This window comes from Oryza sativa, chromosome 1, assembly GCF_034140825.1.
Source record: "Oryza sativa Japonica Group chromosome 1, ASM3414082v1".
NCBI lineage: Eukaryota > Viridiplantae > Streptophyta > Magnoliopsida > Poales > Poaceae > Oryza > Oryza sativa.
The window spans coordinates 2994310-3010549 of record NC_089035.1 but is presented as its reverse complement, the minus strand read 5'-3'; the positions used below and the strand labels follow the sequence as shown (position 1 = coordinate 3010549).

Here is a 16240-nt window from a genome sequence, read left to right as displayed (position 1 = left end):
TTGAAAGTTACATATACAGTGTAATTATATGCAAGTTACAGTGTAATTACACTACGATTGTACTGTAATTACATCTGACGGAGCTTGGGGCTCCTCACCGGGAGACCGTGCAGGCCCCCCTTTGCCGGTTCGGCCGGGGGCCCTGGGTGAGGTTCTAAGCTCTTGGTTTGAGGAAAGTTCGCGAGAGTGGAAACACACAAGACACGGGCGATGTATACATGTTCGGGCCGCTGAGAAGCGTAATACCCTACTCCTGTGTTTTGGTAGATCTGTGTATGAAGAAGCTACAAAGTGCGAGCCAGTCCCCGATCGTTCTGGGATCGTCCTCCTTTTCTCTAAGTGGGCAAGGTCCTCCTTTTATATCTCAAGGGGATACCACATGCACCATCTCTCTTTTTTGTGTGGGGACTTATCCTATCTTTTCATAAATGGACGAAGATTTGTATGATTGCCGTCCGAATGACCTTCTGATGGGACGGCCCATACCTACCTCCACTTCCGCCGGAAGCAGGCGCGTCGTGGGAACATGGCTGTCTGCTGACGACATGACCAGTGTCAGACTGGTCACAAATCGGTCATTCTTGTCCACCACGTGTCAGTTCAACAATCTGCATGTTCACCCTTCTTCATACAATATCTTGCCTGTAATGGTTAGGATGAAGCCTGGCATATATCTGACCGGAACCAACGTGCCATCTCCAGAAGCTAACACGCCGGCTCCGGCTAGGGATGAGTGCTTGGAGGCTCTCGTCCTGACGGGATGGGGCGAGGCGTGCGTCAGACCGCCTGTCGTCACCTAACCCACGATCTGATCGGTCTGTGACTGGTCACTGACCGGATAAATGAGCGCGCTGCACTGCGTTACATGCGGCGTGACGCGCTCGTCCAAACCGCAATAAATGTGGTTAGGTGAGCCCCGCTATGCTCACCTACCCCATATACGCGGCGCAAAACCCACAAGGGGTCGGGGCGCCTCGGCCCTCGGGGCCGAGACGGGAGCGGTCCGACCCCTCGGGGAGACAAAGAGAAGGGCGGCCGTATCACCCTCGGGCCCGACCCGGCCACGTGGGTGATCGTGTCTGCCTCAAGTCTCTAAGTCATGATACTCCCGGTCCCATGTCACCGACAACATCTGTCAAATTTTGGGGAAAAAATTTGTCGACAAATATATAGCAAAATCATCGGTAGGTTAATTTGGCCCAAATCGCGGCCTTATATCTTAATGAACCGGAAAACCGTTGAATTTCACACGTAACAGAGGCTAGTATATAAGTAGTATTATGCAAAGTGTACGTATATCAGTACACACAAAGTATATATACGTCACCACATGCTTAATTTGCACAACTCATCAGCTGATCATTAAGCTCATGTATACACACAGATCTGTCTGCCTGCATGCACTTTATTTATTTCTTAATTAGGTATGTATATATACGCGTACGCCACATGGTTGATACTCATACTCGTGCAGATATTATACGTAGGTGTAGCAGGGCAGAAAGCTGGTGGGCACGTATAGTGTACGTAGAGCTAGCTAGCCGCTTCACTTCCACTTTCCGCCGCCGAACATGCCGCCCTTGTGCTTGCCGCCGTAGTGACGCCCGCCGCCGCCGCCATGGCCGGTGTGGTACGATCCCATGTGCCCTGCATATATATATATATATATATACCATTCCCCGTTTAAATCCACAGAAATCAAGTGCAAAATTTAAGGGTCTTTTAGGCACTACCTATAACTCCTAAATTTAACTTTAAAACTTCTTGGAATGAAGTTGTGGATCGGAGCATTCAAGATCTAGCTCCACATCCCTAATTTATTTTGTGAGAATACTTAAGTTTATGAGAGCTCTAGCTAGCTCCTCTCTTGTTTCGGGTAAAATTAAAACCGTTTTGTTGGGTTTCAGTTTTATGAGACGTGGAATTGGAGCTAAAGCTCTCTAAGTTAAAACTCACTGTAAACTGTTCAGTTAAAGCTAAATTACCTCCATGTGGCGCGGCGTTCGAAGGGTAGGCTCCCGGCACGTAACCGTGCCCGGGGTAGGCGCCGTGCTGTGGAGGATACGCGCCGTGCTGAGGAGGGTACGCGCCGTGGGCGGCGCCGGCGTGGGGAGGGTAACCGTGCCCGCCGTAGCCTTGCTCGTACCCGTGTCCGCCGCCGTGTCCGCCGCCATGGCCACCGCCGCCGACGAGCTTGGAGACCAGCCCCTTCACGCCGCCGTTCTGGCCGCCGCCGTGCATGTCATGCCCGCCTCCCATGGTTCTCGGTTTTAAATCTCAATCTGTTCATCATTATTCATGCGCATAATCCATGAGAAAAAAAAGAAGGTAATTATCACTTGATCAGATCAAGCTCACGATCAAGTGGAGTTAATTATAATCGAACACTTAGGGCATGTTTGGCACAGCTCCAGCTCCAGCTCCACCCCTCCTGGAGCTGGAGCTTAGCCAAACAGTTTCACCTCCACTAAAACTGGGAGAGGAGCTGGGTGGAGCTCTCTCACAAAATGTACTAGAGTTGTGTAGCTGGGTTTAGGCAGCTCCACAACTCCACCCCAGACTCAGGGCCTGTTTGGCACAGCTCCAGCTCCAACTCCACCCCTCCTGGAGCTAGAGCTCAGCCAAACAGTTTCAGTTCCACCAAAACTGGGAATGGAGTTGGGTGGAGCTCTCTCACAAAAATACAAAATATACTAGAGTTATGGAGCTGGGTTTAGGCAGCTCCACAACTCCACTCCAGACTCAACTCCTGGAGTTATATTTAGGAGTTAGAGCTATACCAAACAGGCCCTTAACTACTAAACAGGCCCCTTTAACTTACCACAACTTAGAAGTTAGAAGGCGATCGATGTCGATCTCTCTATGTGTTGGTCTCGACGATGTATCGGTGTGATCGGTGCTGTACATTACGAGCTGTGGCGACGTCGCAATTTATACCCGCGCGGCCGCGTCTTTCGCCTCTCCGGCGGCCTTCGACGTGTCTCGCATCAACCGTCTCCGGCGAGGCCACGTCGGCCGATCGAATCTGCACACCTGCCCTGCATTGCACTGCCGCCATTGCAATATTCTTCCAGGAGCCTCCCGGCCGTCTATCGATCGATGCATTCGTGACAACAACATTGGATTCTAATTCGATTCTCTAGCTTGTTAATGAGATACATAAAAAAGAAGAAGAGATCGATGCTCTCTTGCATAGGCATATCATTTCTGGCACGTCTCGGTACCGTGAATGTCGATCGGCGTGATGCATTTTACCACTGACCACTTTTCACTTTTCCCTTAGGAGAGTAAAAAATCAACAATGAGAATCTATACCTAACCTATACACCGGTAGCAAATGCCAGAAACACTAGTTGGCGCGTACGCGCGAGGTAGCGAAGTCGCGCGCTGCTGCAGGGCAGGCCCACGAGGCCCACGTGATGTCCCGCGGAGGTACACGCAGCGCGACGTTTCTTTTTCTTTTTTTTTTCATTTTTTGGCGCTGTGACGTTTCTTTTTTTATTTTTTTTTTTTGCCGTGGACTACACGACGCTGTCACTTTTTTTTTTCGCATTTGACTACCGCACGCATAAAGATTTAAAACTTTCAACTCAAGAATTTTTAAAATTTTTCAACTTAGATTTGTAAACTTTCAAATCAAGATTTGAAAACTTTTAACTCGGGCTTGAAAACTTTCAAGTCAAGATTTGAAAACTTTCAACTCAGACTTAAAAACTTTCACCTCAAGAAATTTTTTTAATTTTTCAAATTAGATTTGAAAAACTTTCAAATCAAGATTTGAAAACTTTTAACTCGAACTTGAAAACTTTCAAGTCAAGATTTGAAAACTTTCAACTCGGACTTAAAAACTTTCAACTTAAGATTTTTTTAATTTTTCAACTTAGATTTGAAAATTTTTAACTCGAACTTGAAAACTTTCAAGTCAAGATTTGGAAACTTTCAACTCAGACTTAAAAACTTTCAACTCAAGATTTTTTTAATTTTTCAACTTAGATTTGAAAAACTTTCAAATCAAGATTTGAAAACGAACTTTCAACTCAGACTTAAAAACTTTCAACTCGGATTTGAAAATTTTCAGTTGAAAATTTGAAACTTTCAACTCAAATTTAAAAAAAATCAAATCAAGATTTGAAAACTTTCATCTCAAATTTCAAAGCATTCAACTTAAATTTTAAAAACTTTCAACTGAAATTGAAGGTGAAAAATTCAATTTATAAAATATAGCAGAAAAAAAAATCGCGCCACCACGTGAAGAAAATAAGGAAGCGATTCAAGAAAAAAAAGCGAAAACCGAAAAAAGGCGAAAAAAGGAAAAAACTATCGGGGCTTAGTGCGTCTGCGTGTGCGTGGGCCTTGCGGCATCGTACCTGGGCTAGCCCGTGGGTGGGCCTTGCGGCATCGTACCTGGGCTAGCCCGTGGGTGGGCCTTGGCGGTGTCTGCGCCAGCAACGCGTACGCGCTGATTAGCTGTGCCCAGCAAATGCCGTGTTCTGACGCAGTAGCAGAATTTTTTTCGGATTTAGATTTTTTTTAAATATTTACAGAAATAATCTATCGACCAAAAAAATTGCAGAAATAGCCCCTGCCGCCCACCTCTGGGGCGGCAAGCTGACGTGGCAAACGGGGGAGGAACGGGTGGTGACGGAGGGAGGGTTTTTTGCAGGAAAACCCTGGTGGGGCGGCAAGGGGCCCGAATGCAAAAAAGCCAGTCGGGGCCGGCTATTTTGCAGGCGGCCCCTTGCCGCCCTCTGGCCGGGCGGCAGGCCTCGCTGCCTATAAAAGGCCTGCTGCCCAGCCCCTGCCCTCATTCTTCTCTCCTCAATTCCAGTGAAAAAAAAAAGAAGAGAGGAGAGGAGAAGAGAAGAAGGGGCGAAGCCCTGCCGGATTCAGACGCCGATTTCAGGTAATATTCATAGATCCTATATGTGACTATTGAGTTAAATAGTGTGTATTCTTTAAAAATTTGTTTGAATAAATGCATTATATTTTTAGGGTTTTAGTTGTACTAATCTAGAAGTGCGTATTGTAGATATCGGTAACTACGTAGATCTGCTAGTTTGGAATTAATACATTACCGTTGCATTGGCTTACACAAGAAGATATTACGTTGTAGATGTTTATTGCATGAAAGAGTAATATGATCTAGTTATTTCGTTGACAGATATGTCGAACAAACAAATATTCCAAGTTTACCATGGACCAGGAAACGTCCGTTACGGGCCAACTGGGGTAGATCTGTCAGATTTTATTGTATCAGAAAGGGGAATTGAGAGACCGGCTGAGAGGAGTGTACCTTCTATAAAAGGATGGTTAATGAGGGGCTTGAGAGTTGATCCACAGACAAGTGACATAACAATCAATGTTATAGTAAGTCGGGCAACTGAGGGTTTTTATTGGGAACTAATGCCAGTTCAAAACTCTCGAGTGTGGAGATGGTATTTGGAAAATGCATTGCAACGCGGGTGGCCTCTAGCTTTGGTTCCGTTTGTTCACCCGAAGGATCCAGGTGTGCAGACGAACATGGATGATGGCGAGGGACCAAGTGCTGAAGTAAACGAGACTTCTGTGGAGGAGGTCAACGCACGAGAGGACGGGGGCGTAGTAGCTCCAGTGGGCATTCAACCAGGTGGAGTGGCTGACGAGGGGGAGACTGTCGGTGCCATTGTGGATGAAATGGAGAGGGAGGATTCTGACAACGAGCGTGTAGAGGAAGGTGATTCGTCAGATGATGAGACGGATATTAATCCAGCAGAATGGGCTAGTGAGGATTTTTCTGGGCTGATCGTCTCTGAAGAGGATAGTGTGAGATGGGAGTACAAAGAAAATGAGGTTATTCAGGGAGCGATTTATAGTAGAGCAGAAGATATGAAGGAGGCGGTAAAACATTTTGCAGTGTCACTTCATAGAGAGTTTTGGGTTGCCAAGTCGAACCGGTCGCAATATGAAGTTCGGTGTGTTAAGGAAAAAGATGGTTGTCCCTGGAGAGTGCACGCATATAAGGGGAAATGGAAGGATTATTGGACAGTGTCAGTTGTTACCAAGCATACATGTTTTCTACCTGGTGTTCAGAAATACCATAGGAACATTACATGTGCATTTGTTGCATCTAAGATGTATGCGCATGTCATCGATAATCTCACATATGAACCAAGGTCAATAATCCGACACATTGAAGAGACATACAAGTATACTATTAGCTATGCCAAGGCCTGGAGGGCCAAACAGAAAATAATAGAGATGAGATTTGGAACTTACGAAGCCTCGTATGACAATTTGCCACGCCTGCTTGGTGTTATCGAGGAAAGAAACCCTGGGAGCTCTTACGAAGTGAAGAAATTCCCCTCAATTGAACATCCTGGCAAGAGTGTGCTGCAAAGGGCGTTCTTAGCTCTACATGCATGCAAGATGGCATTCGTGAACTGTCGTCCTGTTCTCTGCATTGATGGGACATTCTTGACAGGAAAGTATCGGGGCCAGATACTAACAGCAATAGGGGTAGATGGAAACAATCAGGTATTGCCCTTGGCATTTGCTTTTGTTGAGAGTGAGAATACCGATAGCTGGTACTGGTTCCTGAAATTGGTTAAAACAAAAGTTGTTGGTATGAGGCCAAATGTATGCCTGATACATGATAGGCACGCTGGCATTCTGCGAGCGATAGGAGAGTTGCAGTTTGGGAGTATGGAACGAGGATACCCCGGTGTTTGGGAAGATGTACAGAGTAGGTGGTGCATGCGTCATATAGGAGCTAATTTCTTCAAGCAATTCAAGAACAAGGAGCTCATGAACATGTTCAAGAGGCTGTGCAATCAGAACCAGGAGAAAAAATTCAATGAGCTTTGGAAGAGATTAGATGAGTTGACAGCCAAATGCAGTGATCAGCGTGCAGCGGCTCCATCGACCGCCGTTGCTGACCCTCCTCAAGCTCTTGGACCTCTCCCAACGGATAGTCCAACATTGGTTAGAAGAACTAGATTGGAGATTCGGAAATTTTCTCAGTGGATTCTGCATGAACCAAAAGAGAAATGGGCCAAGGCGTATGACACAGGTGGTGCTAGATATGGAATAATGACAACAAATTTGGCAGAAGTTTACAACTGGGTGATGCGCGGTGTCCGTGGACTGCCACTAGTTGGCATAGTGGAGTTCATTTTACATGGGACATGCAGGTATTTTAGGGATCGGTTCCAGGCAGTTCTTCCCTCTATGCCGAACAACAGCATTTTGTTTGGAGCTTTCATGCAGAAAAAGCTAGAGGAGTTGCGTAAAAAGGCCATGAAACATCGAGCTCTAGTGCAAGGTACCCAACAGCACAGGTTTGAGATACTATGTCAAGATAAGGCAGTCAGGGGTATCTACTGCAAGAGAGTGAAGCAGGAGTGTGTTCTCAAAGACGACGGCACATGTCATTGCTCTTGTGCAAAGCCGAAGCTGCTCCACAGGCCATGCACCCATGTCATTGCTGCCGCTGTGGAGTGTGGCATACCAGATACAATATATGTGTCATAGTACTTCAGTAAGCAAGCAATATATCATACATGGAGCGGCGAGATTTATGGGTTCGGCATAGCTGGGGAGTTCACAGAGACTAACGATGAAGTACTCAATATTCCTGACCCATCGAAGCTCCGAGGCAAGGCTGGAAGGAGGAGGACTCGTCGCATCCGCAACGATATGGACGAGTCGGAGGCTGGCAGGGTGAAGCGTTGCAGCAAATGCGATGAACATGGGCACACCTACAAGCATTGTCCTAAAGACAAGGAGAAATCAAGTGCGGCGGAGGCAGGACTATCAGGATCAGCAGCAGATGGAGCTCGCCCTACGGGTGAAAGCACTACCTCCACTCGACCACATCCTAGGCGTCGTCGTGCCACGTCTGGCTACGTGGTGTAGTTCTTATGTTCTATGTCGGCATGTGGATTTGCTTGTAATTCGTTTCGAACTTATCGATGTGTTTATGTTTCGTCGTGTAATGTCAGACTTCGGCATGTCATGTCTTTAGGTCTCGTGATGTAACGTCGGACTAAGGCGCCAAACGTCTTTATGTATGCTGATGTATGTCGGACTTCGACACGTAATGTTATGTTATATTATTGAACTCTACATATATGTTAAATTGCACGTCATCGTTATGTACCATTAGTAACGTTTGCTATATTTAAATAGCCTGTACTCTTGTTGTACATAATTAACGCGTATGATTTTATTACTATTTCATAATTTTGCAAGTTATCTTTTGTTTTACATTACTATTTTTTGAATTGTTCTAACACGAAACACTATATTTTTCAGAGATGGCACGTCAGGATACACCTCAGTTGTTGGACCCGGCGATAGATCACCGACACCGGTCTCACCTTACTGTGGTGCATGGGGCTCAGCTTGGGACGTTCCGGGCACGGACGTGCGGTGAGCTACTCACGGTTCACGACTCCTTTGTCGAGAGGTACGAACAGTGTTTTACTATAAGTTAGTTGCACTGCAATATTTTTTATAATGACATATTAATTTGTTATTGCAGGCTACGTGAGGCCGGCCTCCTACCGATGTGTCGGCTGGTGGAGGCTGCGGCCGGCGACGCGGACCCGGCCAGACGATGGACCGTGGACAGGTCGCTCGTAGCAGCTTTGGTCGATCGATGGAGGCCAGAGACGCACACTTTTCACTTGCCGTGCGGTGAGGTAGCCCCTACCCTACAGGACGTATCGTACTTGTTGGGGCTACCGCTCGCGGGAGACGCTGTTGGGCCAGTGACCACGGCTGTGGACTGGCAGGACGATCTGACGGCACGTTTCGCACTAGTACAGCGCGCACCGCACCTCCCGCTCGAGCCGTTGGGACACCACCGCAACACCGGACCTACGAAGAGGTGGCTGCTTCAGTTCACCGTGAGTGTTTTTGTACCGAAATGACAATCGTATTACATATTTAGTCCGCAGTTAAGGTGCCTAACATTTTATCGACTGCTTGCAGGTTGAGCAGCTACAGGCGGACGCCGACGAGTACTCGTACAGCCGATGTTTGGAGGCGTACTTGCTCTGGCTTTTTGGCTGGGTGATGTTCTGTGGCGGTCACGGGCACGCGGTCGACAAGGGACTCGTGCACTACGCCAGGAGCATCGCCGACGCCGCGGTAGGCGAGGTGCCTCAGTGGAGCTGGGGTTCCGCGTTGTTGGCGGCTCTGTACCGTGCACTTTGTGAGTCTTGCACGAAGACGGATCCCAGCGCGACCTTTGGTGGGTGCCCTCTCTTTCTTTCTATCTGGGCAGCTGAGAGGATTGCGATCGGCCGCCCTGAGGTGGACCAGCACGCGTACGAGGAGTCACTGTACGAGGAGCGACCAGAGGTCGACTACCCTACGATGGGTACTCTGTGGTGCCGTCGTCAGGTACGTTGCATCGATCTTAACGTATTGTTAAGTTAATTGCTAAGTTCATTGTACATCACATCAATCGTCTCGTATTGCAGCGCCGATGGGCTCACGTCCAGGTTAGGCGGTCGTATCCTGAGTTTGTTATGGTGTTCGACCGCCTTCTGACGACTGACGTCGTGTGGGAGCCCTACAGTGCCGCGGCTACCCAGGCTCGTGCGCCGTTGGGTCTGTCCACACTCTGCACCAGGGACCAGGCGTACTGGATGACTACGGTTCCGATGGTCTTCGACATCTGCGTTGAGCCTCACGCCCCTTTCCGCGTGATGCGGCAGTTCGGCTTCCGTCAGCCCTTTCCAGTACCGTTTCCGACCACCGTCCAAGCTGCTGTTCACCGGTAAGATCTTGCACTACGCTTTCCGTTGTTGCATTAAAATCTGCCTGTTTACAATAATTTGTAACATCTGTCGTTTCACACTAATATTACACATTAATTCGCAGGTACTCGCGCAAGGGTCAGCATTCAGCTGGCTACTAGCCCACCAAGTTGGCGACTTTTGTTGAGGACTGGTTGCTCGCAACCGAGGAGGTCGTGGACCACGAGGGAGAGTCACACACTGAGGAGTCGTACCAGGCCTACCTACGCTGGTACCAGCCACGCACCCGTACTAGGGTCACCTTCGCTCCCTTGGAGCAGCAGCCCCACGTTGCGAGCACTAGAGACCTCTACGCCAGGCACCGCGACCAGGACTTCGCTCGTGTTGTGAGTACCCTGCATCGCACCATTCCTTTATGTTTTCATGTCTTTCTTATCGTCAAATTTTACGAATATTTATGAACAAATTAACCATGCAGGTCGACGACATCAACCGGGTCGTCGTTGACGGTTCAACGACGATCCAACGTTTAGACGCGGGAATTCCGGTAACCGTAGAGGAGCACCTGACGACGTACACGCGGATGGTGGAGTCGATGCGCTCGATTCTCCGAGTGCTCACCTGTCGTGCAGACGACGTTGCTCGGGCAGACGCAGCTGTACAGCGGCCACCCGTACCGACTGGTCCCCGTCCAGCTGCGCACATTCCTAGGCCGACTCCCCCTCCACACGGAGGTAAGTATTTTTATTACTACTTCTGTACATGCCTCGCACATATAAGTGAGCCGTTTCACTTGCCGATTGCTTCAGGGTTTCGTGCACCGTTCAGCACCCCGCCTTCCTCGGCTAGGCCTTCTGTTGTGCCCCCCACAGGTACTTAAAAAAACAACATTACTTCCACAATCAATTTACATACATTTTATGTCTTAGCTTACAAGGGTCCCGTTGTCGATGTGTAGGTTTCGCCCAGTTCGCTATGACGCAGGCCGCCCACTTCTCCCAGGCTGCATGGTCAGCGTCACAGGCAGCCGGCACGTCGAGTCAGGGTCCACCACTGGACCATGCTGGGACCTCGTCGGACCCCTTCCTGTCTTCCACCGTGCTCTTCGACATCACTGACTTCGACTTCGCTTCAGGCTCGACAGAGGACGTCATCGGCCCCTCACAGCTGGGAGGCGCACCGCCGGTGCAGACGCAGGACCAGGCGCAGGCCACTCCTCCGCGGGACACTCGTGCTACCCGTGCTGTGCCACCGGATCGTTTCACCTACTCTCAGGACCACGTGCGAGCACAGGCCCGGAGGACCAAGCGTGGTCGCGGCGCGGGGCAGGGCCAGTAGAGCAGTCTTCTGTTTGTTTACTTGCTTCACTTTCCAGTACTGTATGCTTGTGTAATGACTACGTTGTTGTTATATGTGCACGATACCTTTCGGCGCATGCACGACTACTTTCTGCCGCACCGATGCAGCCTCCTTTATTCGCGTATGATACGAGTATTTGCCCGCCATTTGGCGCATACGACCAATGTAACTTTCGGCGCCGATCATGCATGTATCTTTCGGCGCCAATCAGGCGTACCCACCATACCCCACCACGTTCACATGTCAGGGGTATCACTCGATTTTTTGCGCCTATATAAGTCGCCTTAACGAGTGAGGCCTCACAATCTTTCAGAACTCAGTCACATTCAGTACTCTCTTCCCCACTTGCTTCATTACAAATCCGACCGGCTTTCGTCAATGGCTAGACGCCGGGGTGTTGAGGATCCAAACTGGCGTAGCGATCCTTGTGTATACCTACTACCACCTTGGTGCCAGCGTCCTCTCTGCCTATGCGGTGATCGATGCCAACTAATGGCTTCGAGGAATCCTGATATTCGAGGAAGGCGCTTTTTTAGGTGCCCTAACTATGACCGTGAGGTATTTTATTATCTGCATATGCTTATTCATTCCGTATGGGCAATCGCTTTATTCTTCGTAACACTACTCTATTCGGCAGACCCGCACTACGGCTTGCGCATACATCGAGTGGGTCGATACAGAAAATCCCGTTCTCGACCTAACCACTTGTTTACAAGAAGGTCGCTGGTATTTCGCATCCGAAAGTACTGAGCAATACTTATAGAGAAAAGCGGCTTATGAACGCCAATGTCGTGAACAACAGAGCGACTGGCGGGTGCTAACTACGGCACTCCCTCCATGGGAAGCCCGTCCAAGATGCAGGTGTGGTGATCGTTGTCAGGTTCTTCGTTCCATAAATCCTACAACATTGGGTCGAAGGTTCTTTGTTTGTCCAAATATTCTTGACGACGATTTCATGGTAAAAATATTTTGATTACATGATTCCTTATTTTCTCACAATATTTACTAACTTTGCTTGCTTTACATCTATTCTTTCCTCCCAGGAACCACCAAGGAGATGTCAATACAGAGAATGGATAGACACCAGAAGGGTTCTAACTCCACCTAGCCGTGTTGTGCAGCTTGAACTACCAGAGCAATACAGGGTTACTAAAGCGCGGTTTGAGAGAGGAGAGGGATCCTCACGTAGGGGTTAGCTATTATCGGACAACTTGGCATATTGAAATTTCTACTGTCATGCTTCCTTGTCCCATTACTACATCGTCGTTGTGTTCAACTATTGCACTACCTCCCTCCTAGTTCGAATCTAATATCATCTATGTAACCGCAATGCAAATAGTTGTATCATGTTCAAATTGTACTACTATTTCTTCATGTTACATAATTCTCCTTGTTTAAGTCCATATAATGTTTCTACGACCTAGACTGCGATAGGCCTATATAAATTATCCGAGTACTAATACGTCGAATAAGGTACAAAATAATACCTCACTTAACATATGAAATTGCGCAACAACCAACTTCAATACATTTTTATAACAATATTAACAAGTTTTACCAATAAATACTTCTTTATTTATTATTAACATAACATAGAAAAATCTTTTGGCCGTACTTTTTTCATCTGGGTCCCTTGCCGCCCTATATTGAGGCGGCAAGGGACCCAGATGAAAAAGTACGGCCGCAAGCTCTGAATGGGCGGCCAAAATTGCAATTAGCCCCTTGTCGCCCTCGGGCCTAATCGCAATTTTGGCCGACGGCGGCAGACAGCGCGGTCGACCCACCGTCTGCCACGTCAGCTTGCCGCCCACCAATTGGGCGGCAGGGGCTATTTCTGCAATTTTTTTGGTCGATAGATTATTTCTGTAAATATTAAAAAAAAATCTAAAAACGAAAAAAATTCAACAGTAGCAGAGTAATTGCTAATGGGCCTTTCGTCTTAGATGGGCCTCCAAATCAATATGACTAGTCCGGAACGAGTACTACTGTGATTAGAAATCTCGGCCCATAGAAAGCCCATATATAGCCAACAGCCCAGCGTAATTAATTGACCTCGGTCTCCTTGCTCCCCTATCTTTACCCTAGTCGATCTCCCCGTCGCTTCGGTCTCGACTCCTCGTCTCCTCGGCCGCCGCCGCCGCCGCCGCCGCCGAGCAGAGGCGATCTCCACCCGCGAGCAGCGGCGCCGTCGCCGGTGTGCTGCTTCTCCCGTCGGACCCTCGCCGGTGAGCACACGTACGCTTATCCTCTTTCTCGTTCCTCTCTACCCACAGCTTTTCTCTTCGCCTTAACCCTAGCTTCTCTTGTAGATCCGGAAGCTTTTCTTACTTGCCCTTTAACCCCTAAACCTTAGTACTAGTAGCAATTCGTTTCCAGCAAGATTTGGGGATTCAGCTGAAAACCCTATGCCTTACGTTAGATCCGCTAGCTCACTCTTGTTTGCTATTCTGTTGTGTTACAGTTCAAGATGCCTCGCTATGATGACCGTGATCGCTACGATGACCGTTACGGCGGCAACACGAGGCTGTACGTAGGTCGTCTTTCCTCGCGCACCCGGACCCGGGACCTTGAAGACCTTTTCGGCAGATATGGGAGGTAAGCATGTTGCAAATTGGGTCTAAGTTGTACTCCAGTCTTTCAAGGCAGAATTTCTGAGTTGTTCATTTGAGTCAAAAGATACTACCGACAAGCGTAACTTGCTTTGTAGATTCTAGATTGGTTCGGTGAAAGTATCTCACTCTAACCTCATTTGTTGATTTGGGCATGTGATAAGTTAATACAAAGTTATTACCTATAGAACCGATGACAGACCTTTTTAGGTTCTAAGTGACAAGTTCCTCAGTCCTAAGATTCTATGAGCTTTTCTTCACCTTGTTAAAAAATTTGGAACAGAAAATTAGAGGCAACTCTTCATTCTTTTTGTGTAGTCATCCCCACGGTTTCTTGATGCTATGCCTTTCAATGCAAGAGGTCTAGGCCAGCAGCATGCTGTTCTGTTCAGAGCATTCTTTCTCTGATATTTTTCTTACCATCACATATCCACGAGACCTTCATGTTTTAACTCGGATGATCTTGTTGAAGGTTTTGGGGGCTTTCCCAACCTCGGTGTCCATGGTGGGAGGGTGCCCTTCGTGGAATTGGTGGCTGTCCCTCTAAAGTTTCTAGCAGACTTTGGCAATTCTTTTGATAAATTATCTTGATGTTTTAATGGAAATTGCAAACATTGACTGGCGTTTAGTTCCTTCTGACTGGTGAAACATTTATCTACTTGCATCTTGATGGTGTTACTCTTTGTCGATACAATTTCCGCAGAGTGCGATATGTGGATATGAAGCACGAGTTTGCATTTGTTGTAAGTAAAACACTTGCCTTATGTTTCCGATAATATTTATTTAATCAGTTATCAGTACACTTCATTTACAATGTTTACACGAGGCCACCTCTTGTTTGCTGGATAATAGGAATTTAGTGATGCTCGGGATGCTGATGAGGCAAGGTACAACCTGGATGGTCGGGACTTTGATGGAAGCCGCATGATTGTTGAGTTTGCTAAAGGGGTAATCATATTTATTTTTATTATTCCCAGAATATTGTATGTATTTTATGTCTCTATCTTGTTTATATGCTTTGATGATCCTACTTTATAATTTTACTCAATCTAAATATGCTATTCATGCCAATTTTAGGTTCCACGTGGCCCTGGAGGATCACGTGAATATATGGGCAGAGGACCACCACCTGGTTCTGGCCGCTGCTTTAACTGTGGGATTGATGGGCACTGGGCCCGTGACTGCAAAGCTGGAGACTGGAAAAACAGATGCTATCGGTGTGGAGACAGGGGCCATATAGAAAGGGACTGCCGGAACAGCCCTAAGAATCTCAAGTAGTTCCTGTGAGATTTCCTTTTTATAAGCATAATTGTTGAATATAAGGTTTTAAATGTATTGTATCTTGATGATAATAGGCGTGGAAGAAGCTACTCAAGATCCCCATCCCCTCGTCGTGGGAGGAGCCGTGGTAGGAGCTACAGCAGGAGCCGTAGCAGGAGCTACAGGTATGGAAAGGAGGATATCATTTCCTTGATTTCAACATGGGAATCTCTTACTTATCTTATATGTGATCATTATTAATTTTAGCAGTCATGATCTTCCTATTGAGTTCTGAATGTATGTTGATTCATGTTGATTTTGCTAGGACTGGTTAATTGATTTATACTTGCAAAAAACTAATCTATTGGATGTTAACCAGAAAGTCTCCAGATCACTCTTATAAAACTGAGTTCATCAGTTGCTTAATTTCTCCCCCTAATCCTCATGTTCTGCTTAATTTGTATCAAACACTGATGGCTTCTCCATTTTGTTTTGACAGCCGCTCCCAGTCTCCAAGGAGGGATAGCCGTAATGAAAGGAGATCAAGGAGCCCTCGTGACAGTCGGAGCCCTAGGGGAAGCCCCCGTGACAGTCGCAGCCCTAGGGGGAGCCCCCGTGACAGTCGCAGCCCTAAGGGGAGCCCTCGCGACACCCAGAGCCCTAGGGGAAGCCCTCGTGATAGCCGCAGCCCTAGGAGAAGTGCTTCACCACCCAACGGGAGGAACCGCAGCCCTACCCCTAATGCCAGCAGGAGTCCTGCACCAAGGGACAGCAGGAGCCCAATGAGAGCTGACAGCCGTAGCCCTGCTGACCATGAGCGCCGTGACATGAGTACAGCTGCCAATGGCCGGAGCCCAAGCCCCAGGGATTATGAAGACAATGGCAATCATCGGGCCTCGCCTAGAGGAAGCGCATCCCCTTGAATGAGAGGAAGCACATCCCCTTAAATGAGATGTTAGGGGATGTATCAGTCTTAAAGTTTATGAATCAATTTAAACCTGTTGGAGATTTTAGTCATATCTATGAACCTGTTGGGATTTGAGTGGATCTGTATCCTATTTGTTATTGACGCCTTTCATAAGTTGATAGACCATGCCATCTGTTGGTTGTACTCCGAACTGCATAAAATGGAATTTGCGGCCCACCGCGGTTTCTGGAACATATCGGCTATTGCTTGCTCTTGCTAATATTTTTGTATGGATGCTAATTAGGCCTTGCAGTCTTGCTGTCCGGCCCCATCCAGTACCTGCTTCCAGAAGGTAGGCA

The 16240-nt window shown here is 47.7% G+C and overlaps 2 protein-coding genes across 3 annotated transcripts; one reads left to right on the top strand and one right to left on the bottom strand.

Moving 5' to 3' along the window:
* Positions 1–1356: 1356 nt before the first annotated feature.
* Positions 1357–3023, bottom strand: LOC4324081 (uncharacterized). The gene is made up of 3 exons (XM_015779184.3): positions 2822–3023; positions 1986–2282; positions 1357–1647 (listed from the first exon to the last, which is right to left on the bottom strand). Exons 2-3 carry the CDS (start codon positions 2257–2259, stop codon positions 1547–1549), a joined length of 375 nt encoding a protein of 124 aa, XP_015634670.1. The 5' UTR covers positions 2260–2282; positions 2822–3023; the 3' UTR covers positions 1357–1546.
* Positions 3024–13177: 10154 nt separating this feature from the next.
* On the top strand, positions 13178–16135 carry LOC4324080 (serine/arginine-rich splicing factor RS2Z32). 2 transcript variants are annotated; one of them, XM_015763041.3, is made up of 7 exons: positions 13178–13330; positions 13567–13700; positions 14418–14457; positions 14567–14662; positions 14792–14988; positions 15070–15159; positions 15474–16135. In XM_015763041.3, the coding sequence occupies exons 2-7, from the start codon at positions 13573–13575 to the stop codon at positions 15895–15897; spliced, it is 975 nt and encodes a 324-aa protein (XP_015618527.1). In that variant the 5' UTR covers positions 13178–13330; positions 13567–13572; the 3' UTR covers positions 15898–16135. The 2 variants fall into 2 exon arrangements, with proteins under 2 accessions (XP_015618527.1, XP_015618532.1); XM_015763046.2 differs by having other exon boundaries at positions 13178–13340.
* The last annotated feature ends 105 nt before the right edge of the window (positions 16136–16240 follow it).

What these genes read in the sequence shown, in the direction of transcription:
- LOC4324081 (XM_015779184.3), bottom strand. Translation starts at nt 2,259, where the DNA reads ATGGGAGGCGGGCATGACATGCACGGCGGCGGCCAGAACGGCGGCGTG. An exon ending in GAACGCCGCGCCACATGGAG is followed by an intron (nt 1,648 to 1,985) that starts GTAATTTAGCTT and finishes ATATATATGCAG; the next exon opens with GGCACATGGGATCGTACCAC.
- LOC4324080 (XM_015763041.3), top strand. Translation starts at nt 13,573, where the DNA reads ATGCCTCGCTATGATGACCGTGATCGCTACGATGACCGTTACGGCGGC. An exon ending in AGCACGAGTTTGCATTTGTT is followed by an intron (nt 14,458 to 14,566) that starts GTAAGTAAAACA and finishes GCTGGATAATAG; the next exon opens with GAATTTAGTGATGCTCGGGA. An exon ending in TTGTTGAGTTTGCTAAAGGG is followed by an intron (nt 14,663 to 14,791) that starts GTAATCATATTT and finishes TGCCAATTTTAG; the next exon opens with GTTCCACGTGGCCCTGGAGG.